This window comes from Salvelinus alpinus, chromosome 1 (genome assembly GCF_045679555.1).
Source record: "Salvelinus alpinus chromosome 1, SLU_Salpinus.1, whole genome shotgun sequence".
NCBI classification, from domain to species: Eukaryota; Metazoa; Chordata; class Actinopteri; order Salmoniformes; family Salmonidae; genus Salvelinus; species Salvelinus alpinus.
In genome coordinates, this window is record NC_092086.1 from 28435613 (window position 1) to 28453112 (window position 17500).

Genomic DNA, 17500 nt, shown 5'->3' on the forward strand with positions numbered 1-17500 from the left:
TCTCTCTCTCTCTGTCTCTCCCCAGGTGGTCCAGTTGCTGCTGTGTGACCTGCTGCTGGTGATGCGGACCAACGTGTGGCGTCTGCAGCAGAGCTCCAGTCCCGGGGGTCTCTCCTTGCAGGCCTCCCCGGCCGAGCTGCACGGCTTCCAGCAGGACCTCTCCTCCCTCAGGAAACTGGCCCAGAGCTTCAGGCCCGCCATGCGCAGGGTAGGACGTGGAGGAAGACATGTAGACACGGGCACATACATGTATATGGACACAGGTTGATATAGGTAGATTTCTGACTCCTCACTCATCAAACACTGTTCTCTCTCCTCTCCTCATTCTCTCAGTTGTTTCTTCATGAGGCAACCGCCAGGCTGATGGCTGGGGCCAGTCCCACGCGAACACATCAGCTCCTGGACCGCTCGCTCAGACGCAGAGCCACCCCCGGAGCCAAGACGGGTAACTGCAGAGAGGGTTTTTTGTAGTTTGCGTGTGTGAGAAAGGTTGGAAGTTCTGTGGGTTTTGAGTGCCTTTTTTAAGCCTTTCATAACGAGGTCGAAAGGGACACGGATGCGATATGAGTGTTATCTGTGTAGTATCGCTCTCTGTATCCCCCACAACTCACCTCTATATGTGTGTGTGCATGTGTGATTCTACAGAGGAGTGTGAGATGCGTCCTGGCCAGAGGGAGCAGGCTGAGGCGGTGATGTTGGCGTGTCGCTACCTGCCTCCCTCCTTCCTGTCGGCACCGGGGCAGCGGGTGGGCATGCTGGCGGATGCAGCCCGGACACTGGAGAAGCTGGGGGACAAGCGCACCCTTCACGACTGCCAGCAGATGATCATTAAGCTGGGCAGCGGCACCACTGTCACCTCTGCCTAGACTATACAGAGACAGAGAGACCAGCCCCCCCCTCTCACACACACACACACACACACACACACACACGCACAAATGGATGAAGGAGGTTTTTGGCATTTGGCCTGCAGCTGACGAACAGACATACAGACAGTCTAACTAGACATTGAGAATCATATCAGGCATACAGACAGACAAATAAACATACCTGACAGTTACCTGCCATTAGTTTCATATCACCTGTCAGTAGACAGCTCTCAGAGTGACAGTTTAGCAGGGGAGGACTTCACCCCAGTAAAGTGTTGCTATTGACATTGTTGACATGGTCTGTCATGTAAGCTAGTCATCATCCACCAGGATATATAGGTTCACGGTTCTGTTTCTTTTCTATTCCCCTGCGTGAAATGCACTGTAGTGGCGGAGTGTGTCCACTGGGTGGGGTTCTGGCGTCCTCTGCAGGACTGAAGGTGTGATGGCTGGGAATGTGTGAGAGAGGGTGAGAGAAGGGGAAAGGTTTTTACCTGCAGTTATACACTACTAGCCCCATGTTTTGATTGGACGATGCACCTTACAAAGCGAAGCACTCTGTTGTGATTGGTGTGTTTAGACAGTGGCTGTCTGTCTGATTGGCTGCGGTGGGAGGAGCAAACTGCGTTGGGACAGACTGGTCTTTTTGAGGAGCACAACATTTCAGAAAAAAAATAGAAATACATCGTATAGAGCAGACGAGTTTCTCTATCATGTTGAAAAGAGGACCATGACAGATCTATACATTGTGTTTCTATCTGCGATGGTCTGAAATGTTGCATCTCTGTCACGTCTTTTAATCTGCACTGGCCCAGAGGGGCTGTATTTGAGGAGTTCTGTAATATTGTGGCTTTTCCTTTTCATATTATTTTCTTTATTGTTGTTGCTGTGTATATATTTTACAGTGTATTTATAATCTGTCTTTGATTTGTTCTGCTGATCAGTATTTTCCATTGGCCTGGTGATCATTATTACTTTCCACCCTCATTGTGTAGCATAGGCAGATTCTTGGGGTCCAATGGGGAGTATTGATTCATCCCAAATGGCACCCTATTCTCTATATAGTGCACTACTTCCTATAGACCCTAGTCAAAAGTAGTGCACCACAAAAGGGAATAGGGTGCCATTTGGTATGTGTTACTTAACCTATGTTTGTTGCCATAGTTGGTAAGTGTATCAAAAAAGGGGACAGTGTCCATGTGCTTTTGGGGCAAAGGAGTGTCAAAGACCACTCAATATTGTCATCAGACTCATGTGAGCGTTTGCACTATTGCGCAAGGTGTGTGCTGCCATTATGATGATATCAGAAAGAGTTGCAGGTGAGTCCTCGAGCGATAGGCTCCAGTCTAGGGTTGAGCTGCCGGGTCACCCATAACACAACATTGACTTTAGTGGGAATGTCCATTCTAGTAATTATTTTTCTATGGTGGTGACCCCCCCCCTCCCAAATCACTCCGTTCAAGACCAATAGCTTACAAAAGAGCCTGAGTCTCATCTAGTATTTCTAGATCTCATGATTTAATTGACTCTTGTTATTATCATCTCTTCTTCAAAAGAAGGCCTGTAGCGAGGCTGACACACCCTCTTGTAGTCAGGCCCCTGGGTCCTGTTCACTAGGCCCCAAATGGAAGAAAATAGTTTGTTCTTGTCCAATAAGAAACTGTCATTTTTGTTTTCCGTTGCAAAACGTTTTTAAAACGTGTGCTCCTTTTGAACAGGACCCATATGTTAAAAAGACAGAGTGAGAGAGTTGTGTGTGTACAACCCTGTTCCAGAACCACAGTTTTTGTTTTCAGAAGACTGTAAAACCCCATTTGGTTCTTTAGCATGCTTTTGTTGTGTTTATCCTGTAATAGTGTATCATTGTAAATGACTGACTGAGGGACACTGGACTGATGATTCCTTCCCAGTGTGTTGGGTCAGTCTGTGGTGTGACTGTGTTAAATCATCGCAACCACATCTGAACATGTAGTATTATTATTATTTTGTTTCTTAATCAACATATTCTTTCCTTCCCTGTCTTTCTCCTTCTTTGCTCATTGGTTTATTCCTGGATATGTAAATAAAAATACAATTTTGTAAGGAAATGCCTCCAGGTCTCTTGTGGTGCTTTGATGGGGGGATGGGGGATGTGGTTGATGGGGGGGGGTGAGAGAAACTGAAACTACCAAACTGTTGCTAGTCCTAATCCCTGATCCTACAAGAAAATCTGATGTTCCCTTGAGAAAGGCACTTAACCCTAATTGCTCCAGGGTTGCTGTTGATAATGTCTGACCCTGGCTGTGACCCCACTCTCCGAGGGTTTCTCAGGGACTGTGGGATATGCAAAAAACACATTTTATTTAACCTTTATTTAACTAGGCAAGTCAGTTAAGAACAAATTCTTAATTCCAATGATGGCCTAGGAACAGTGGGTTAACTGCCTGGGTTAATTTACACATGCTATTATTACACACGTGTATATGTGTGTAATAGGACAAATATAAGCACCTGCCAAATAAATATTATAAAATGTCAAAATGAAAACTAATCATGAAAAACTATTTAGTAAACTGAAATAAAATAATTAACAAACCTGTTTGAAACCATAGTTTCAGTATAGTGCTATCTTTGGCTCCATAACTAACTAAATAAAATAAAAACCATCATGAAAATCTTTTAAAATGTTTTCGGGCAAAAATCCATGCTTTTTGGTGTTTGTCACGCTGCTGAATCTGGCGGGTAAATGCGTCCAGGAGATGGAGATGTTGTGCATTGCTGTCACCATACTAGAGTATGTAACCGGAGCTGGAGCGGAGCTCGCCCAATTTGACTGGAGTGTTGCGCGAGATTCCCAAAGGCTGGGGCGTCCAATTTTGCTCCAGTGCCGCTCAACAAGCGCTCACTTTACGAGCTCAGTGCATGCATGTCCCAGCATGCATTTGTAGTCTACTTGTGTGCTGCTACAGCCCCTTGCTTTAGTTACTGTCATGGAGTTCACTACATATGTTCGTAAAGAAACTGATAAAACACACAGGTGAAAAATCAAGGTGACTTACAAAGATGAGGACAAGAGCAAGAGAGGGATTGCGGACATGTAGTGTCCACAACTAATAATCAATGTGGAATCTGAAAAGATACGTATCCTAAAATCATGATGGTGTGCACATGCTAGCAGAAAGGAACGAGTTGGGTAGATAACTGTCATTGTAGCAAAGTATTTATAAACACAAAATCAGATCTCTTATACGTTTCGTTCATTTTTGTTCTATTATCTATACAATAGGCCATAATTGATTTTGTCCCTGGCATATTCCCATGTTCAATGAGCTTTCGGTTTTGATTTGGTTATTTTGCCTAAAAAACTTTTAGGCCTACCTATAGACATTTTTTTTTAAACAACTCTGCATCTCTGCCCAACCTGGCAAGAGTGGCCGAAAGGTTGTTTAGCATCCCCAGTGGCTCTGAAAGTTTGGAGAGGGTATTCTCCGCTGCTGGCCGGCTCTCCAGACATCATCACATGAGCCTGAAGCCACGGACTGGCAAAACTCATGTTTCTAAAAATGAATTCAAAGACATTAATAAGTCATTTTTCGTTTAATTTGTATTTCATTCTAAGTAAGTCACAACCTATATGCGCAATTTATAGACTAATGATTTAATACAACGAAATGTTGTTTAAAAACGGAGCGCTTTATGTCCCTACCAGCCGAGTGTCACACTCACACATGCTTCACAAATTATTTCTTTGTAGGCTATAGCCTTGAAATAATTGAAATAACATAGACTAAATAATTCATTTTTGCTCCTTGTCTCCTGACCTATTTAGAGTGTTTATATGATGTTTAATAAGACATGTAGCCTAATTGAAATGATGTGTGTTTCTTACATTCACCGTTTCATGTTTATTCAAATACGTTTCATTCAAATCCATATGGTTTGGTTTCAATTCTTCAAAACCAATTGGTAGGTCCAGGTTTCACAAAAATAGATGGGTGTTGATTGGAGTGAATTTGGAGCGGCAGTTTGTTTCTTCCTGTGAGCACACAGCAGTTTTTAGCAGAGGGTGGGAAAGGACATGGAGCACAGAGCGGTGGACAAATAAGAGAGCGAGAGGATTTCCAACCACAACTCCGCTCACTAGTGGTATTGTTGTTTCTGTCTTAACATATTTTGATGAGTGTCTTATAGGAGGCTATATTAAGAGTGCTGTACCAATTTAACTGGTATGTGGTAGTAATGCCCCATCAATTTAAAATAGGGGACAGATTAGAGTGGCAGCAAGTCTTAAACCTTTAATGCTTGAGCATTTTTCCATGTCTTTTTTAAATCTGTTTTGCCCTGTAGTCGCTGTCAGTTTGGAAAGACATGCTCCTGAACTTTGGCGATTACAAGGATTTTTTAAATGTCTCGCTTTGGGCTGGATGTGTCAATGTGTAGTTCATACATGCAGAATTAGTCTTACCTCAATTAGCCACCAAATTCCTAGTTTGAAAGCAACTGTTTTTCCTAGAACTGTGCTGCACAATTTTTCCTACATTTCCCCCCACGTGGGCCAGCCCCCTAGCAATTAGAGTTATAGCCTGTGCTTGACTTGGACTGAAATAGGTGCCAGTACTAATTTCGGGTGCCGGTTTTGTTTACATTTATGTGCAGGAACTCCACAATACTGTTGAGCTAATAAGAGGTGCAGGATCACCACAATACTGTTGAGATAATAAGAGGTGCAGGAGCTATACAATACTGTTGAGCTAATAAGAGGTGCAGGAGCTCCACAATACTGTTGAGATAATAAGAGGTGCAGGAGCTTCACAATACTGTTGAGATAATAAGAGGTGCAGGAGATCCACAATACTGTTGAGATAATAAGAAGTGCAGGAGCTCCACAATACTGTTGAGCTAAGAGGTGCAGGAGCTCCACAATACTGTTGAGATAATAAGAGGCGCAGGAGCTCCACAATACTGTTGAGCTAATAAGAGGTGCAGGAGATCCACAATACTGTTGAGATAATAAGAAGTGCAGGAGCTCCACAATACTGTTGAGCTAAGAGGTGCAGGAGCTCCACAATACTGTTGAGATAAGAGGTGCAGGAGATCCACAATATTGTTGAGCTAATAAGAGGTGCAGGAGCTTCACAATACTGTTGAGATAATAAGAAGTGCAGGAGCTTCACAATACTGTTGAGATAAGAGGTGCAGGAGATCCACAATACTGTTGAGATAATAAGAAGTGCAGGAGCTTCACAATACTGTTGAGATAATAAGAGGTGCAGGAATTCAAGAACTAGAACATTTGAGGTGCCGGTACTCCTGCCCATGTCAAGCACTGGTCCTAGCCAATGAGCTTCAGCGCTTTGCCATTTGAGTGACAGCTAGCAAGATGTGCACACACAGCACAGCGAGAGAGAGCAATGACGTGGTGCACATATCTGCCCATACTGTATGTGACGTAGTACGCAATATTCGGCGACCACTTTTGTCTTGTGAATGCATCTTTCAGAATTACAGGCTAAAAAGTATACAAACGTACTGCAGAATCTCTTTAACGTCTCTAGAAGTGCAAGTAATATAAACCACCAAATATGTATTGATTTGATGTAATGTGTAAACACCTGACCTTTCAGCCAACCTGCTTGTTCCAATTCCATGTAATTACAGTAAAATACAAACCCCATCTCCCCTCAATGAATTTCATTCATTCATCCAGTCAATTATTCACACATTCATCATTCTACGGTATTATACTGTGTCATTACACAGTACTTGCTTTGATACTGTGTTTAGATTACAGTAGGTGTACTTGTCACGATCGTCTAATGAATTAACGGACCAAGGCGCAGCGTACGTAGAGTTCCACATGTTTAATCAAATGAAACTCACAAAAACAACAAAGAAGAATAAACGATACGTGAAGCTCAAGCAGTGCTCACAGGCAACTACACAGAAACAAGATCCCACAAAACACAGTGGGATAATGGCTGCCTAAATATGATCCCCAATCAGAGACAACGATAAACAGCTGCCTCTGATTGGGAATCATACCAGGCCAACATAGAAATAAATGAACTAGATCACCCACCCTAGTCACACCCCGACCTAACCAAAATAGAGAGTACCCCCCCCCCCCAAAGGTGCGGACTCCGGCCGCAAAACCTGACTCTATAGGGGAGGGTCCTTGTGGGCGTCTAGCGTCGGTGGCGGCTCCGGTGCGGGGCGAACTACCCACTCCGCTCGTGGATTTGCCAGCATCGGTGGCGGCTCTGGTGAGGGACTTTGCTCCCGCCCAGACCACGGGTCCGGCCATGGAGCCGGGTAGAACGCCGTACCCGGGCTGGGCATCGGCGCAGAGGAGGGCCCCGGCCATGGAGCTGGGTTGTACGCCGCACCCGGACTGGGCACCGGCGCCGAAGAAGGCTCCGGCCATGGAGCTGAGTTGACCGCCGTGCCTGGACTGGGCACTCGCGCAGAGGAAGGCTCCTGCCATGGAGAGGGACTGGACGCCGTGCCTGGACTGGACATCTGCGCAGAGGAAGGCTTCTCCCATGGAGGGGGACTGGAAGCCGTGCCTGGACTGGACATCGGCGCAGAGGAAGGCTCCTGCCATGGAGCAGGACCGGACGCCGTGCCTGGACTGGGCACCGGCGCAGAGGAAGGCTCCGGCCTTGGAGCCGGACTGGACGCCGTGCCTGGACTGGACATCGACGCAGAGGAAGGCTCCTGCCCTGGAGCTGGAGGTTTCGGACCGTGGCCCGTCGCAGGAGGTTCCGTACCGTGGACCGTCGCAGGAGGTTCCGGACCGTGGACCGTCGCAGGAGGTTCCGGACCGTGAAACATCGTTGGAGGTTCCGGACTGTGAAACGTCGCCGCAAGCTCCGGACTGTGAACCGTCGCCGCAAGCTCTGGACTGGGAATCGTCGCCGGAAGCTCTGGACTGGGAATCGTCGCCGGAAGCTATGGACTGGGAATCGTCGCCGAAAGCTCTGGACTGGGAATCGTCGCCGGAAGCTCTGGACTGGGGACCGTCGCCGGAAGCTCTGGACTGGGGACCGTCGCCTGAAGCTCTGGACTGGGGACCGTCGCCTGAAGCTCTGGACTGGGGAGGCGCACTGGAGGTCTGATGCGTGGGGCCGGCACAGGTGGCACCGGACGGGTGACACACACTTCAGGGCGAGTGCGGGGAGCAGGCACAGGACGTACCTGACTGGGAAGGCGCACTTGAGGGAGAGTGCGAGGAGCAGGCACAGGACATACCTGACCGGGAAGGCCCACTTGAGGGAGAGTGTGAGGCCATATGCTGGCTCCTTTCCTGTTTCAAATGTGTTACGGGGAACGTATATATTTCCCAAATTGACCTTCTCCTGTAACATACAGTATATATATATGTAACACATGTAAGCCCTTTACTATTCCAGTACCTGACGTACCTGACTGGGAAGGCGCACTTGAGGGAGAGTGCGAGGAGCAGGCACAGGACGTACCGGACTGGGGACACACACTTCAGGGAGAGTGTGAGGAGGAGGCACAGGACGTATTGGGCTGTGGAGGCGCACTGGAGACCTGGTGAGTAGAGCTGGCACAGATGGTGCCGGAACAATGACACACTCCGCACGGTGAGTGCGGGGAGCTAGCACAGGACATACTGGGCTGTGGAGGCGCACTGGAGACCTGTTGCGTAGAACCGGCACAAATTGTACCGGAACGATGACACATTTCGCACGGCGAGTGTGGGGAGCTGGCGCAGGACGTACTGGGCTGTGGAGGCGCACTGGAGACCTGGTGCGTAGGGCCGGCACAAATTGTACCGGAACGGTGACACACACTTCAGGGCGAGTACGTGGAGGAAACACAGGACGTACCGGACTGGGGAGACGCACTGGAGGCCAGATGCGTGAAACCGGTGCAGATGACACCGGTCTGGTGTCACGCTCCTCAGCACGCCCACGCTGCAGCACTCTTATCGCCACCACCTCTCTCCGGAATCTTTCATGGAGTTCCTCCTTCGACTCCCTGACGGTCTCTGGCTCATTCCTCGGCTCCGCCGACCACCCCGTGTGCCCCCCCAAAAGAATTGGGCTGTCTTTTGGGCTTACTCTGTGGCCGCGAACCCCAGCGTCGTCGCTGTCCTCCCTTCTCTCCCTGCGTCTGCTTCCATGGAAGGCTTTCGTCTCCAGCCATAATTTCCTCCCAAGTCCGGGATGTCTTCTCCTCCTTTATCTCCTCCCAAGCCCAGGATACCTTCTCTTCCTGGGCACGCTGCTTGGTCCTGTTGTGGTGGGATCTTCTGTCACGATCGTCTAATGAATTAACGGACCAAGGCGCAGCGTACGTAGAGTTCCACATGTTTAATCAAATGAAACTCACAAAAACAACAAAGAAGAATAAACGATACGTAAAGCTCAAGCAGTGCTCACAGGCAACTACAAGGAAACAAGATCCCACAAAACACAGTGGGAAAATGGCTGCCTAAATATGATCCCCAATCAGAGACAACGATAAACAGCTGCCTCTGATTGGGAATCATACCAGGCCAAGATAGAAATAAATGCACTAGATCACCCACCCTAGTCACACCCCGACCTAACCAAAATAGAGAATAAAAAGGCTCTCTATGGTCAGGGCGTGACAGTACTGCAATATGAAATACAGTAACTTACTTGCCACTTTGCTGCCTGTAAGTTACTGTCAAATTCACAGCAAGCCCTTTACAGTGTAGCTATCACTAGCTAACAGGGAAACATGTCATTCTTCTTACATGTACTACTAAAGTTCAAAAGCATTGGATTGGTGTAAAGATGGTTTAGTGTGTTTACAACATATTTTTTGCACCAGTCTCAGCGCAATTAATTTTTTTTCACATTGAGATGAACTTTATTTTAGAAACCGAACCTAACTTATGACCTGACCCATGACCTTATGTATTACTGCTGATCCAACGCATGCTTTCTGTCCTTAACACTGAAACTGAAACTAAATCATATAACAACGAATAGAAATATGTCGATACAACTAAAAGTAAATAATAACTAGCAAGTCAGGTCTGAAAATGAACTGAAACTAAACTGAATTTAAAATAGAAAGCAAAATTCTAGAAATATACATGAATATAAAAAACCTAAACTATAATAACCTTGGTGTGTGTACTGTGTGTGTGTGTGCACCTTTGTGTGTCATGACGTGTCTATTCTTACATCTGTATTTCTGTCCTCACAGTCTGTCATTAATGATCACCAATGTGTGTCTGTGTGTCAGTGCAGATTTGGAAGAAGATGAGAAAAAAGAACAGTCCTTGGTCTGGGCAGCATTGAAAGGTGCTGGTATATTTGACATTGGCGTTACAAAAACATTTCACACAAATTGATGCTGTAGTGTCATCGATTCAAACAATGAAAACATGAACAATAAAAAAAACTGCATGCTCAACTTAGAACGAGTGACATTCCCAAAAGTCTCTTTTTTTTAATGGATTCTTTTAATAACATTTTTATAAGCAATAACATATTCATTTTATAGAAAATAAACATCTCTAGGAAATACTATACACAATTATATTAGTACATCACATCTTACATTTAAACCGCGTCAAATACTTATATACACCATTAAATAATGAGAGCATCATAATCAAGAATCAGAAGAAGAGGTTTGTGGTGGGATGCTTTGCTCTTGTTGGTACTGTACGCCCTAATACTGTATGTGTCCACTGATATGAAGTACTAAAGTACTGTACACTATATCCTAAAGTAGTACTGAAGTACTGTACACTACACCCTAAAGTAGTACCGAAGTACTGTACACTACACCCTAAAGAGGCTGTCTGTGTGTGTGAGAATGCTGCAGTAAGGGGAACAGGCTACGCTACTCTGAGTGCCACATACAGAAAAAGGAATGAGAGAGACACACTTGATGTGGAGTCAGAAAACTGAAACATTCCGAATATGGACACCGTACAACAGTCACGGTTCCCCATTTAATGGGGAGGACTGTGTTACTGTACGGTGTCCATATTATGACATATTTGAGTCTCTGTACGGTTGATTCAGCTCTATGGTGCTGAGAACTCAAGTCGTATAGGACTAAGAATCTATTGGAGTCGAATCCTTGTTAATTTTTATGGAGCCAGCAGCCTTTGGTGATGGAGATGATGGACAGAGATATTGATGAAGAACTGTGGTGAGATGAGATGACATGACGTGTGAGATGATGCGGGCCGGGCCCTAAGCCCTGACCTTTAACCTTTATGGTGATGATGTGGCGTCTACTGTACATCATGTTGTATGAGCACACGGCTGAACTTCGACTCGGTGACCCCCAGAGTTTTGACTCCCCCCAATATCCAAATTAGCACACTGCCCACTTAGAATGAAGCAATGTATAAGGCATGCATTCTAAGTAGTACGCTAGTGTGAATATTGAAACCTAGATTTTTATAAAAATGTTTAATTGAACACAAAGCGGGACAGATACCAACGCTGACTCAATGGTGTCGTATAGCCGTAATATGCACATCAAAATACATACCGGAAGAAGAACGTTATATTAAAATACCGTCATTTTTTCTTTCTGTCAATATCAGAATCATATTTAGAATCTGTTAAAGCACGCAATGTACAATTTTTATAACACTTAAGCGCACATCGAGATACATCCAGGGGAGGGGCGGCTTCTTTTGACGCATGACATCTTGAATTGGAACACGCTCGTTCCCTTCCTTGTACAAGCACACACACACAGTTGATGTCACACACACCGCGACCTGGAACTCGGACAGCATAGCCGGAGGGGGCCTATTCTGGCCAATCGCAATCCACCAGGTGTCTAAAAATGATAGCGACCGTTCCAGAGGCAGAACAGTGCAGCGTGAATTTAAAACAGCTCCCTGTCTCGCCCCTTCTCTCTCCCCCACTCTCTCTGGAGGGGTGGTCTCTAAGTAACCATGGCTGCCAGGTGTCTAGACTCCAGACACAGACAGACAGGGCTGTGAAAGACTCTCTCAAAACACCGCAGTCCGTCTGTCCGTGAAGGAGACTGTCTATCAGACAGACAATGCAGTCTCTCTCTCTGTCTGGTTATCAGGGGTGGCTGAGATAAAGCAGTGCCGTTGCCAGGGGTTACGGGGGTTGCTCTGAGGGATCTGCTGTCTAGTGTCTGTATTGCTGCCATCGATGGTGCCTCAGAGGATCCCCAGCCATCCCCATTGGCCGATGCGTCTGTCCGTCATAACGTCTCATCATGACTCATCATCATCAGGTTTGGGTGGGGGGATGTCCTATCTGTCTGTCTGTCAGTACTGCATAGGTGATGCTCACTGGGGCTGGGTAGTGCTCTATTTTACAAAGCCTGGAAGACAAAGACAAATTATGTATGAGGGCGATTGGTGTTCACTTCAAAACAAGTGCACAAAGATAATGTTATATATGAAAAAAATGAATATTGTGGTTTTTAGAGTGTATGGGTGATCTGTGTGTGTTGTGTCATACTGTCTGCAGGTTCAGTAGGTCTCTCTCTCTGGACATATGTACTCATGCCTGCTGAAATAGAACGCACCAGCACTCACAGCACTGCAATGTGTGTGTGTTATTCTCCATGGCCAGCGCAGAATGGGACCTTTAATTGCCATGGTCACTGCAAACATGAAAGCTGCAGTGTCTGTGTGCCTGAGTCTCTGCTCTGAGCTAACATGAAAGCTGCAATGTCTGTGCTTGCGCGCTGGTGTGTGTGTGTGGTTGTGCACTACTGTAGACATGAAAGCTAGCTGCAGTGTGCGTGTGGTTGTGCACTACTGTAGACATGAAAGCTAGCTGCAGTGTGCGTGTGGTTGTGCACTACTGTAGACATGAAAGCTAGCTGCAGTGTGCGTGTGGTTGTGCACTACTGTAGACATGAAAGCTAGCTGCAGTGTGCGTGTGGTTGTACACTACTGTAGACATGAAAGCTAGCTGCAGTGTGCGTGTGGTTGTGCACTACTGTAGACATGAAAGCTAGCTGCAGTGTGCGTGTGGTTGTGCACTACTGTAGACATGAAAGCTAGCTGCAGTGTGCGTGTGGTTGTGCACTACTGTAGACATGAAAGCTAGCTGCAGTGTGTGTGTGGTTGTGCACTACTGTAGACATGAAAGCTAGCTGCAGTGTGTGTGTGGTTGTGCACTACTGTAGACATGAAAGCTAGCTGCAGTGTGCAGTAGTGGAGGATGCAGGATGCAGCTGGCCAGTGAACCGGCTCCTGTGAAAGACAAGGTGGGAACGCCTACTAACTACACTGGTGTGGCGCTTCCCCCCTTTTCCTCGGCAGTCTCTCTCTCTCTTTCTATTTCTCTCCCTCCCTCTCTCCTTCTCTTTCTGAATCTCTCCCTCTCCATCTCTATTTCTTTCTCTTTCTGAATCTCTCCTTCCCTCTCTCTCTTTCTCTTTCTGAATCTCTCCCTCCCTCTCTCTCTTTCTCTTTCTGAATCTCTCCCTCCCTCTCTCTCTCTTTCTCTTTCTGAATCTCTCCCTCCCTCTCTCTCTTTCTCTTTCTGAATCTCTCCCTCCCTCTCTCTCTTTCTCTTTCTGAATCACTCCGTCTCCATCTCTATTTCTTTCTCTTTTTGAATCTCTCTCTTTCTCCCTCCCTCTCTCTTTCTCTTTCTGAATCTCTCTCTCTCCCTCTCTATTTCTCTTTCTGAATCTCTCTCTCTCTCTCCCTCTCTCTTTCTCTATCTGAATCTCTCTCCCTCTGTCTCTCAGTATTCTCTTTCTCTTCTGTCGCTCTCTATATTCTCTCTCTTTCTCTCTCTATATGTAGTCTCTGTCTCCCTTTCTCATTCTCTTTGTATCTCTGAGTCTCTCTGTGATGTAGCGGCCCACTGCTCTCCTTTTGTTTCTACACATCTGCAGAGAACACAAAAACAGCCTCTGTTTGTCTCCTACTGTGTGTGTAATATGTGTTGTGAGTGTGTGTGTGTGTGTGTGTGTGTTTGTGAACATTCACAATGTTCATATGTTTTTGTGTGAGTTTGCACAATATGTGCCTGCTGTTTGTGTGTGCCTGTGTATATGTCTGCCTGTTGTGTGTATGCGCTTGCCTGTATGTGTGTGGGTGCCTGTGTGTGTGCGCTTGCCTGTGTGTGTGTGTGCCTGTGTGTGTGTGTGCGTGTGCCTGTTGTGTGCGTGCGCTTGCCTGTGTGTGTGTGTGTGTGTGTGTGCCTGTGTGTGGGTGCCTGTGTGTATGTATGCCTGTGTGTGTGCGCTTGCCTGTGTGTGCCTGTGTGTGTGTACCTGTGTGTGTGTGTGTGTGTGTGCCTGTGTGTGTGTGTGTTTCTGTGTGTGCAGCGGTTCCCTGCCCATGTGAGATTGCTCCCTTCCTCCCTCCTTTCCTTCCTCCATCTCTCCTGCTGGTGTCTGTGTCTGTGTTGTAGAACAGTGAGAGGAGGAGAGCAGAGGAACAGAGAACAGAGGCAGAGTTCCATGGGGGGGGGTTGTGCCTGGGATTGTGTCTGTGTATCTCTACTGCTCTCTGATTAGGCTGCTCAGTCTGCTAAATTAGCATCGCACAGACCTCTCTCTCTCTCTCTCTCTCTCTCTCTCTCTCTCGCTCTCTCTCTCTCTGCTTCTATACGTGGGAGGGGAAGAGAGGAGGGAGTGGGATAGGATATAGGGACAGGAAAGGAGAGAAGAGAGAGAGAGGGAGGGAGAGGGGAGGAGAGATGGAGTGAGAGGGGAGGAGAGATGGAGGGAGCGAGGGGAAGGCAGGGGGTGGGCGTGATGCTTTTTTGATCAGCAGCCAGATTTTCACCCTTGTCTGTCAGTCTACACAGAGGAGAGGAGAGAGGGATGGGGAGAATAGAGGAGGGAGGGAGGGGGAGAGTAGAGGAGGGAGAGGAGAGGGGTGAGGAGAGAGGAGATGAGAGAGAGGCTGCTGCCTCAATGCACCGCTGCTCCCTGCTGAATGTCAGTACCCCTCTCTCTCCCCTCCCCCTTCCCTCCATCATTGACCTTCCTCCAGAGTGCAGTGTGGCGATACCGCCGCCAGATGGCGCCTCCCATAAAGAAAACTGCAACCTTGGAAATCCAAACAAAACAGGAAGAGTGGGCTGCTAATGTAATCACACTCCCACTTTCAGTCATAACAATGCACAGCGTGGCTGACTAATGTTTTCCGAGAGGTGCAGTGTGAGAGGTAGCTAGTGGGATAAAGTGTAGGATGATTTGCCATTTTGTCAAGGTCATTCGTAGGACTCCCTGTGCAGTCATTTAAAATGAACAAATGTAGCAGATGACATCTTAATGTGCATAGGGCTTCATCCCAAATGGCACACTATTAACTGTGTAGAGCACTTCTTTTGACCAGGGCCCTATATGGATGTTAATTAATGGGCAACATACATTCCACAACAGTAACATTCTTGTTCCTATGCATAGAATGTGTTTGTCATTAGAACATTGGGTGCTGACATGGATGATAGTCAGCTGAACTCTGCCAACCCAGTTGGAGCTGGGTTCCTATCCTATGTCTGCTACCCTTTTAGCTTGGTGCTGAACGCTCTATTATGGTCTGTGTTTAGTGATGGGAGGGAATCGACAGGCTGACCTCCAGCCCTGCAGAATGCTGTGTGAGACCAATCAGTGTTCAGTGTTCAGGTGGCGTTAACAGTGGTGTTAGTGGACTGGCCAGTCAATAGTGCTCAGCGCCAGGCAGAGATGCCTGATAGGCTGTTGCCACGGGAGATGCAGAGACACACGACCTTGGTTACACAAATCCTCTGTCTCTGTCTGTGTCCGACTCTCTCTCTGTCCATTTATGAGTCTGTGTCTGTCTGTTTATGTGTGTGTGTGTGTGTCTGTTTATGTGTGTGTGTGTGTCTGTTTATGTGTGTGTGTGTGTGAATGTCTCTCTAAATCTCTTTTTCCTTACTCTCTGTCACTGTCACTATATGTCATTCTCTGTATGTCTGTCTTTCTGTCAAAAACTGAAATTGAATGTATTGTAATATCACAATATTTTAAATTCCTAACCAGAGGGGCTAGAGAGATGGGAGTCTTGGATTATAGGAATGTTTACGGAGACAAAAGTAAAATTATTCTGATGTGTATCGTTCTGTTCTCTCAGGGTGGGTGAGTCTCCAGAAAAAGACAGGAAAGTACAGAAGAAGCCAAAGAGCCCTCCCACTAACAGGTACAGTAGAGAACAGTGCTGCCCCCTACTGACTGCACATACGTGGCTCTGACTGTCTCCTATACTTCACATCGCTTACTGTCTCCTATACTTCACATCGCTTACTGTCTCCTATACTTCACATCGCTGACTGTCTCCTATATTTCACATATCTTACTGTCTCCTATACTTCACATATCTGACTGTCTCCTATACTTCACATATCTGACTGTCTCCTATACTTCACATATCTTACTGTCTCCTATACTTTACATATCTGACTGTCTCCTATACTTCACATATCTTACTGTCTCCTATACTTCACATATCTTACTGTCTCCTATACTTCACATATCTTACTGTCTCCTATACGTTACATCTCTGACTGTCTCCTATACTTCACATATCTTACTGTCTCCTATATTTCACATCTCTGACTGTCTCCTATACTTCACATATCTTACTGTCTCCTATACTTCACATATCTTACTGTCTCCTATACGTCACATATCTTACTGTCTCCTATACTTCACATCGCTTACTGTCTCCTATACTTCACATCGCTTACTGTCTCCTATACTTCACATCTCTGACTGTCTCCTATATTTCACATCTCTGACTGTCTCCTATACTTCACATCGCTGACTGTCTCCTATATTTCACATATCTTACTGTCTCCTATACTTCACATATCTGACTGTCTCCTATACTTCACATATCTGACTGTCTCCTATACTTCACATATCTTACTGTCTCCTATACTTTACATATCTGACTGTCTCCTATACTTCACATATCTTACTGTCTCCTATACTTCACATATCTTACTGTCTCCTATACTTCACATATCTTACTGTCTCCTATACGTTACATCTCTGACTGTCTCCTATACTTCACATATCTTACTGTCTCCTATATTTCACATCTCTGACTGTCTCCTATACTTCAAATATCTTACTGTCTCCTATACTTCACATATCTTACTGTCTCCTATACGTCACATATCTTAATGTCTCCTATACTTCACATATCTTATTGTCTCCTATACTTCACATATCTTATTGTCTCCTATACTTCACATCTCTGACTGTCTCCTATACTTCACATATCTGATTGTCTCCTATACTTCACATATCTTATTGTCTCCTATACTTCACATCTCTGACTGTCTCCTATACTTCACATATCTGACTGTCTCCTATACTTCACATATCTTACTGTCCCCTATACTTCACATATCTTACTGTCTCCTATACTTCACATCTCTGACTGTCTCCTATACTTCACATCTCTGACTGTCTCCTATACTTCACATCTCTGACTGTTTCCTGTATTTCACATATCTTACTGTCTCCTATACTTCACATATCTTACTGTCTCCTATACTTCACATATCTTACTGTCACCTATACTTCACATCTCTGACTGTCTCCTATACTTCACATCTCTGACTGTCTCCTATACTTCACATCTCTGACTGTCTCCTATACTTCACATATCTTACTGTCTCCTATACTTCACA

At 45.9% G+C, this 17500-nt stretch overlaps 2 protein-coding genes across 4 annotated transcripts in view; one reads left to right on the forward strand and one right to left on the reverse strand.

The window, feature by feature from the left end:
- Nucleotides 1-2960, forward strand: part of srebf1 (sterol regulatory element binding transcription factor 1) — a 27703-nt gene extending 24743 nt beyond the window's left edge. For all 3 annotated transcript variants that reach the window (XM_071395581.1, XM_071395589.1, XM_071395597.1), the window contains 3 exons: nt 26-208; nt 334-445; nt 646-2960. In XM_071395581.1, the coding sequence (XP_071251682.1) occupies nt 26-208; nt 334-445; nt 646-866 (516 nt within the window). In that variant the 3' untranslated portion in view covers nt 867-2960. The remainder of the gene's footprint in view (nt 1-25; nt 209-333; nt 446-645) is intronic.
- A 7184-nt stretch (nt 2961-10144) lies between these two features.
- Nucleotides 10145-17500, reverse strand: part of LOC139572817 (retinoic acid-induced protein 1) — a 374407-nt gene continuing 367051 nt past the window's right edge. The window contains exon 5 of the mRNA XM_071395609.1: nt 10145-12185. Coding sequence (XP_071251710.1) covers nt 12177-12185 — 9 coding nt within the window. The 3' untranslated portion in view covers nt 10145-12176. The remainder of the gene's footprint in view (nt 12186-17500) is intronic.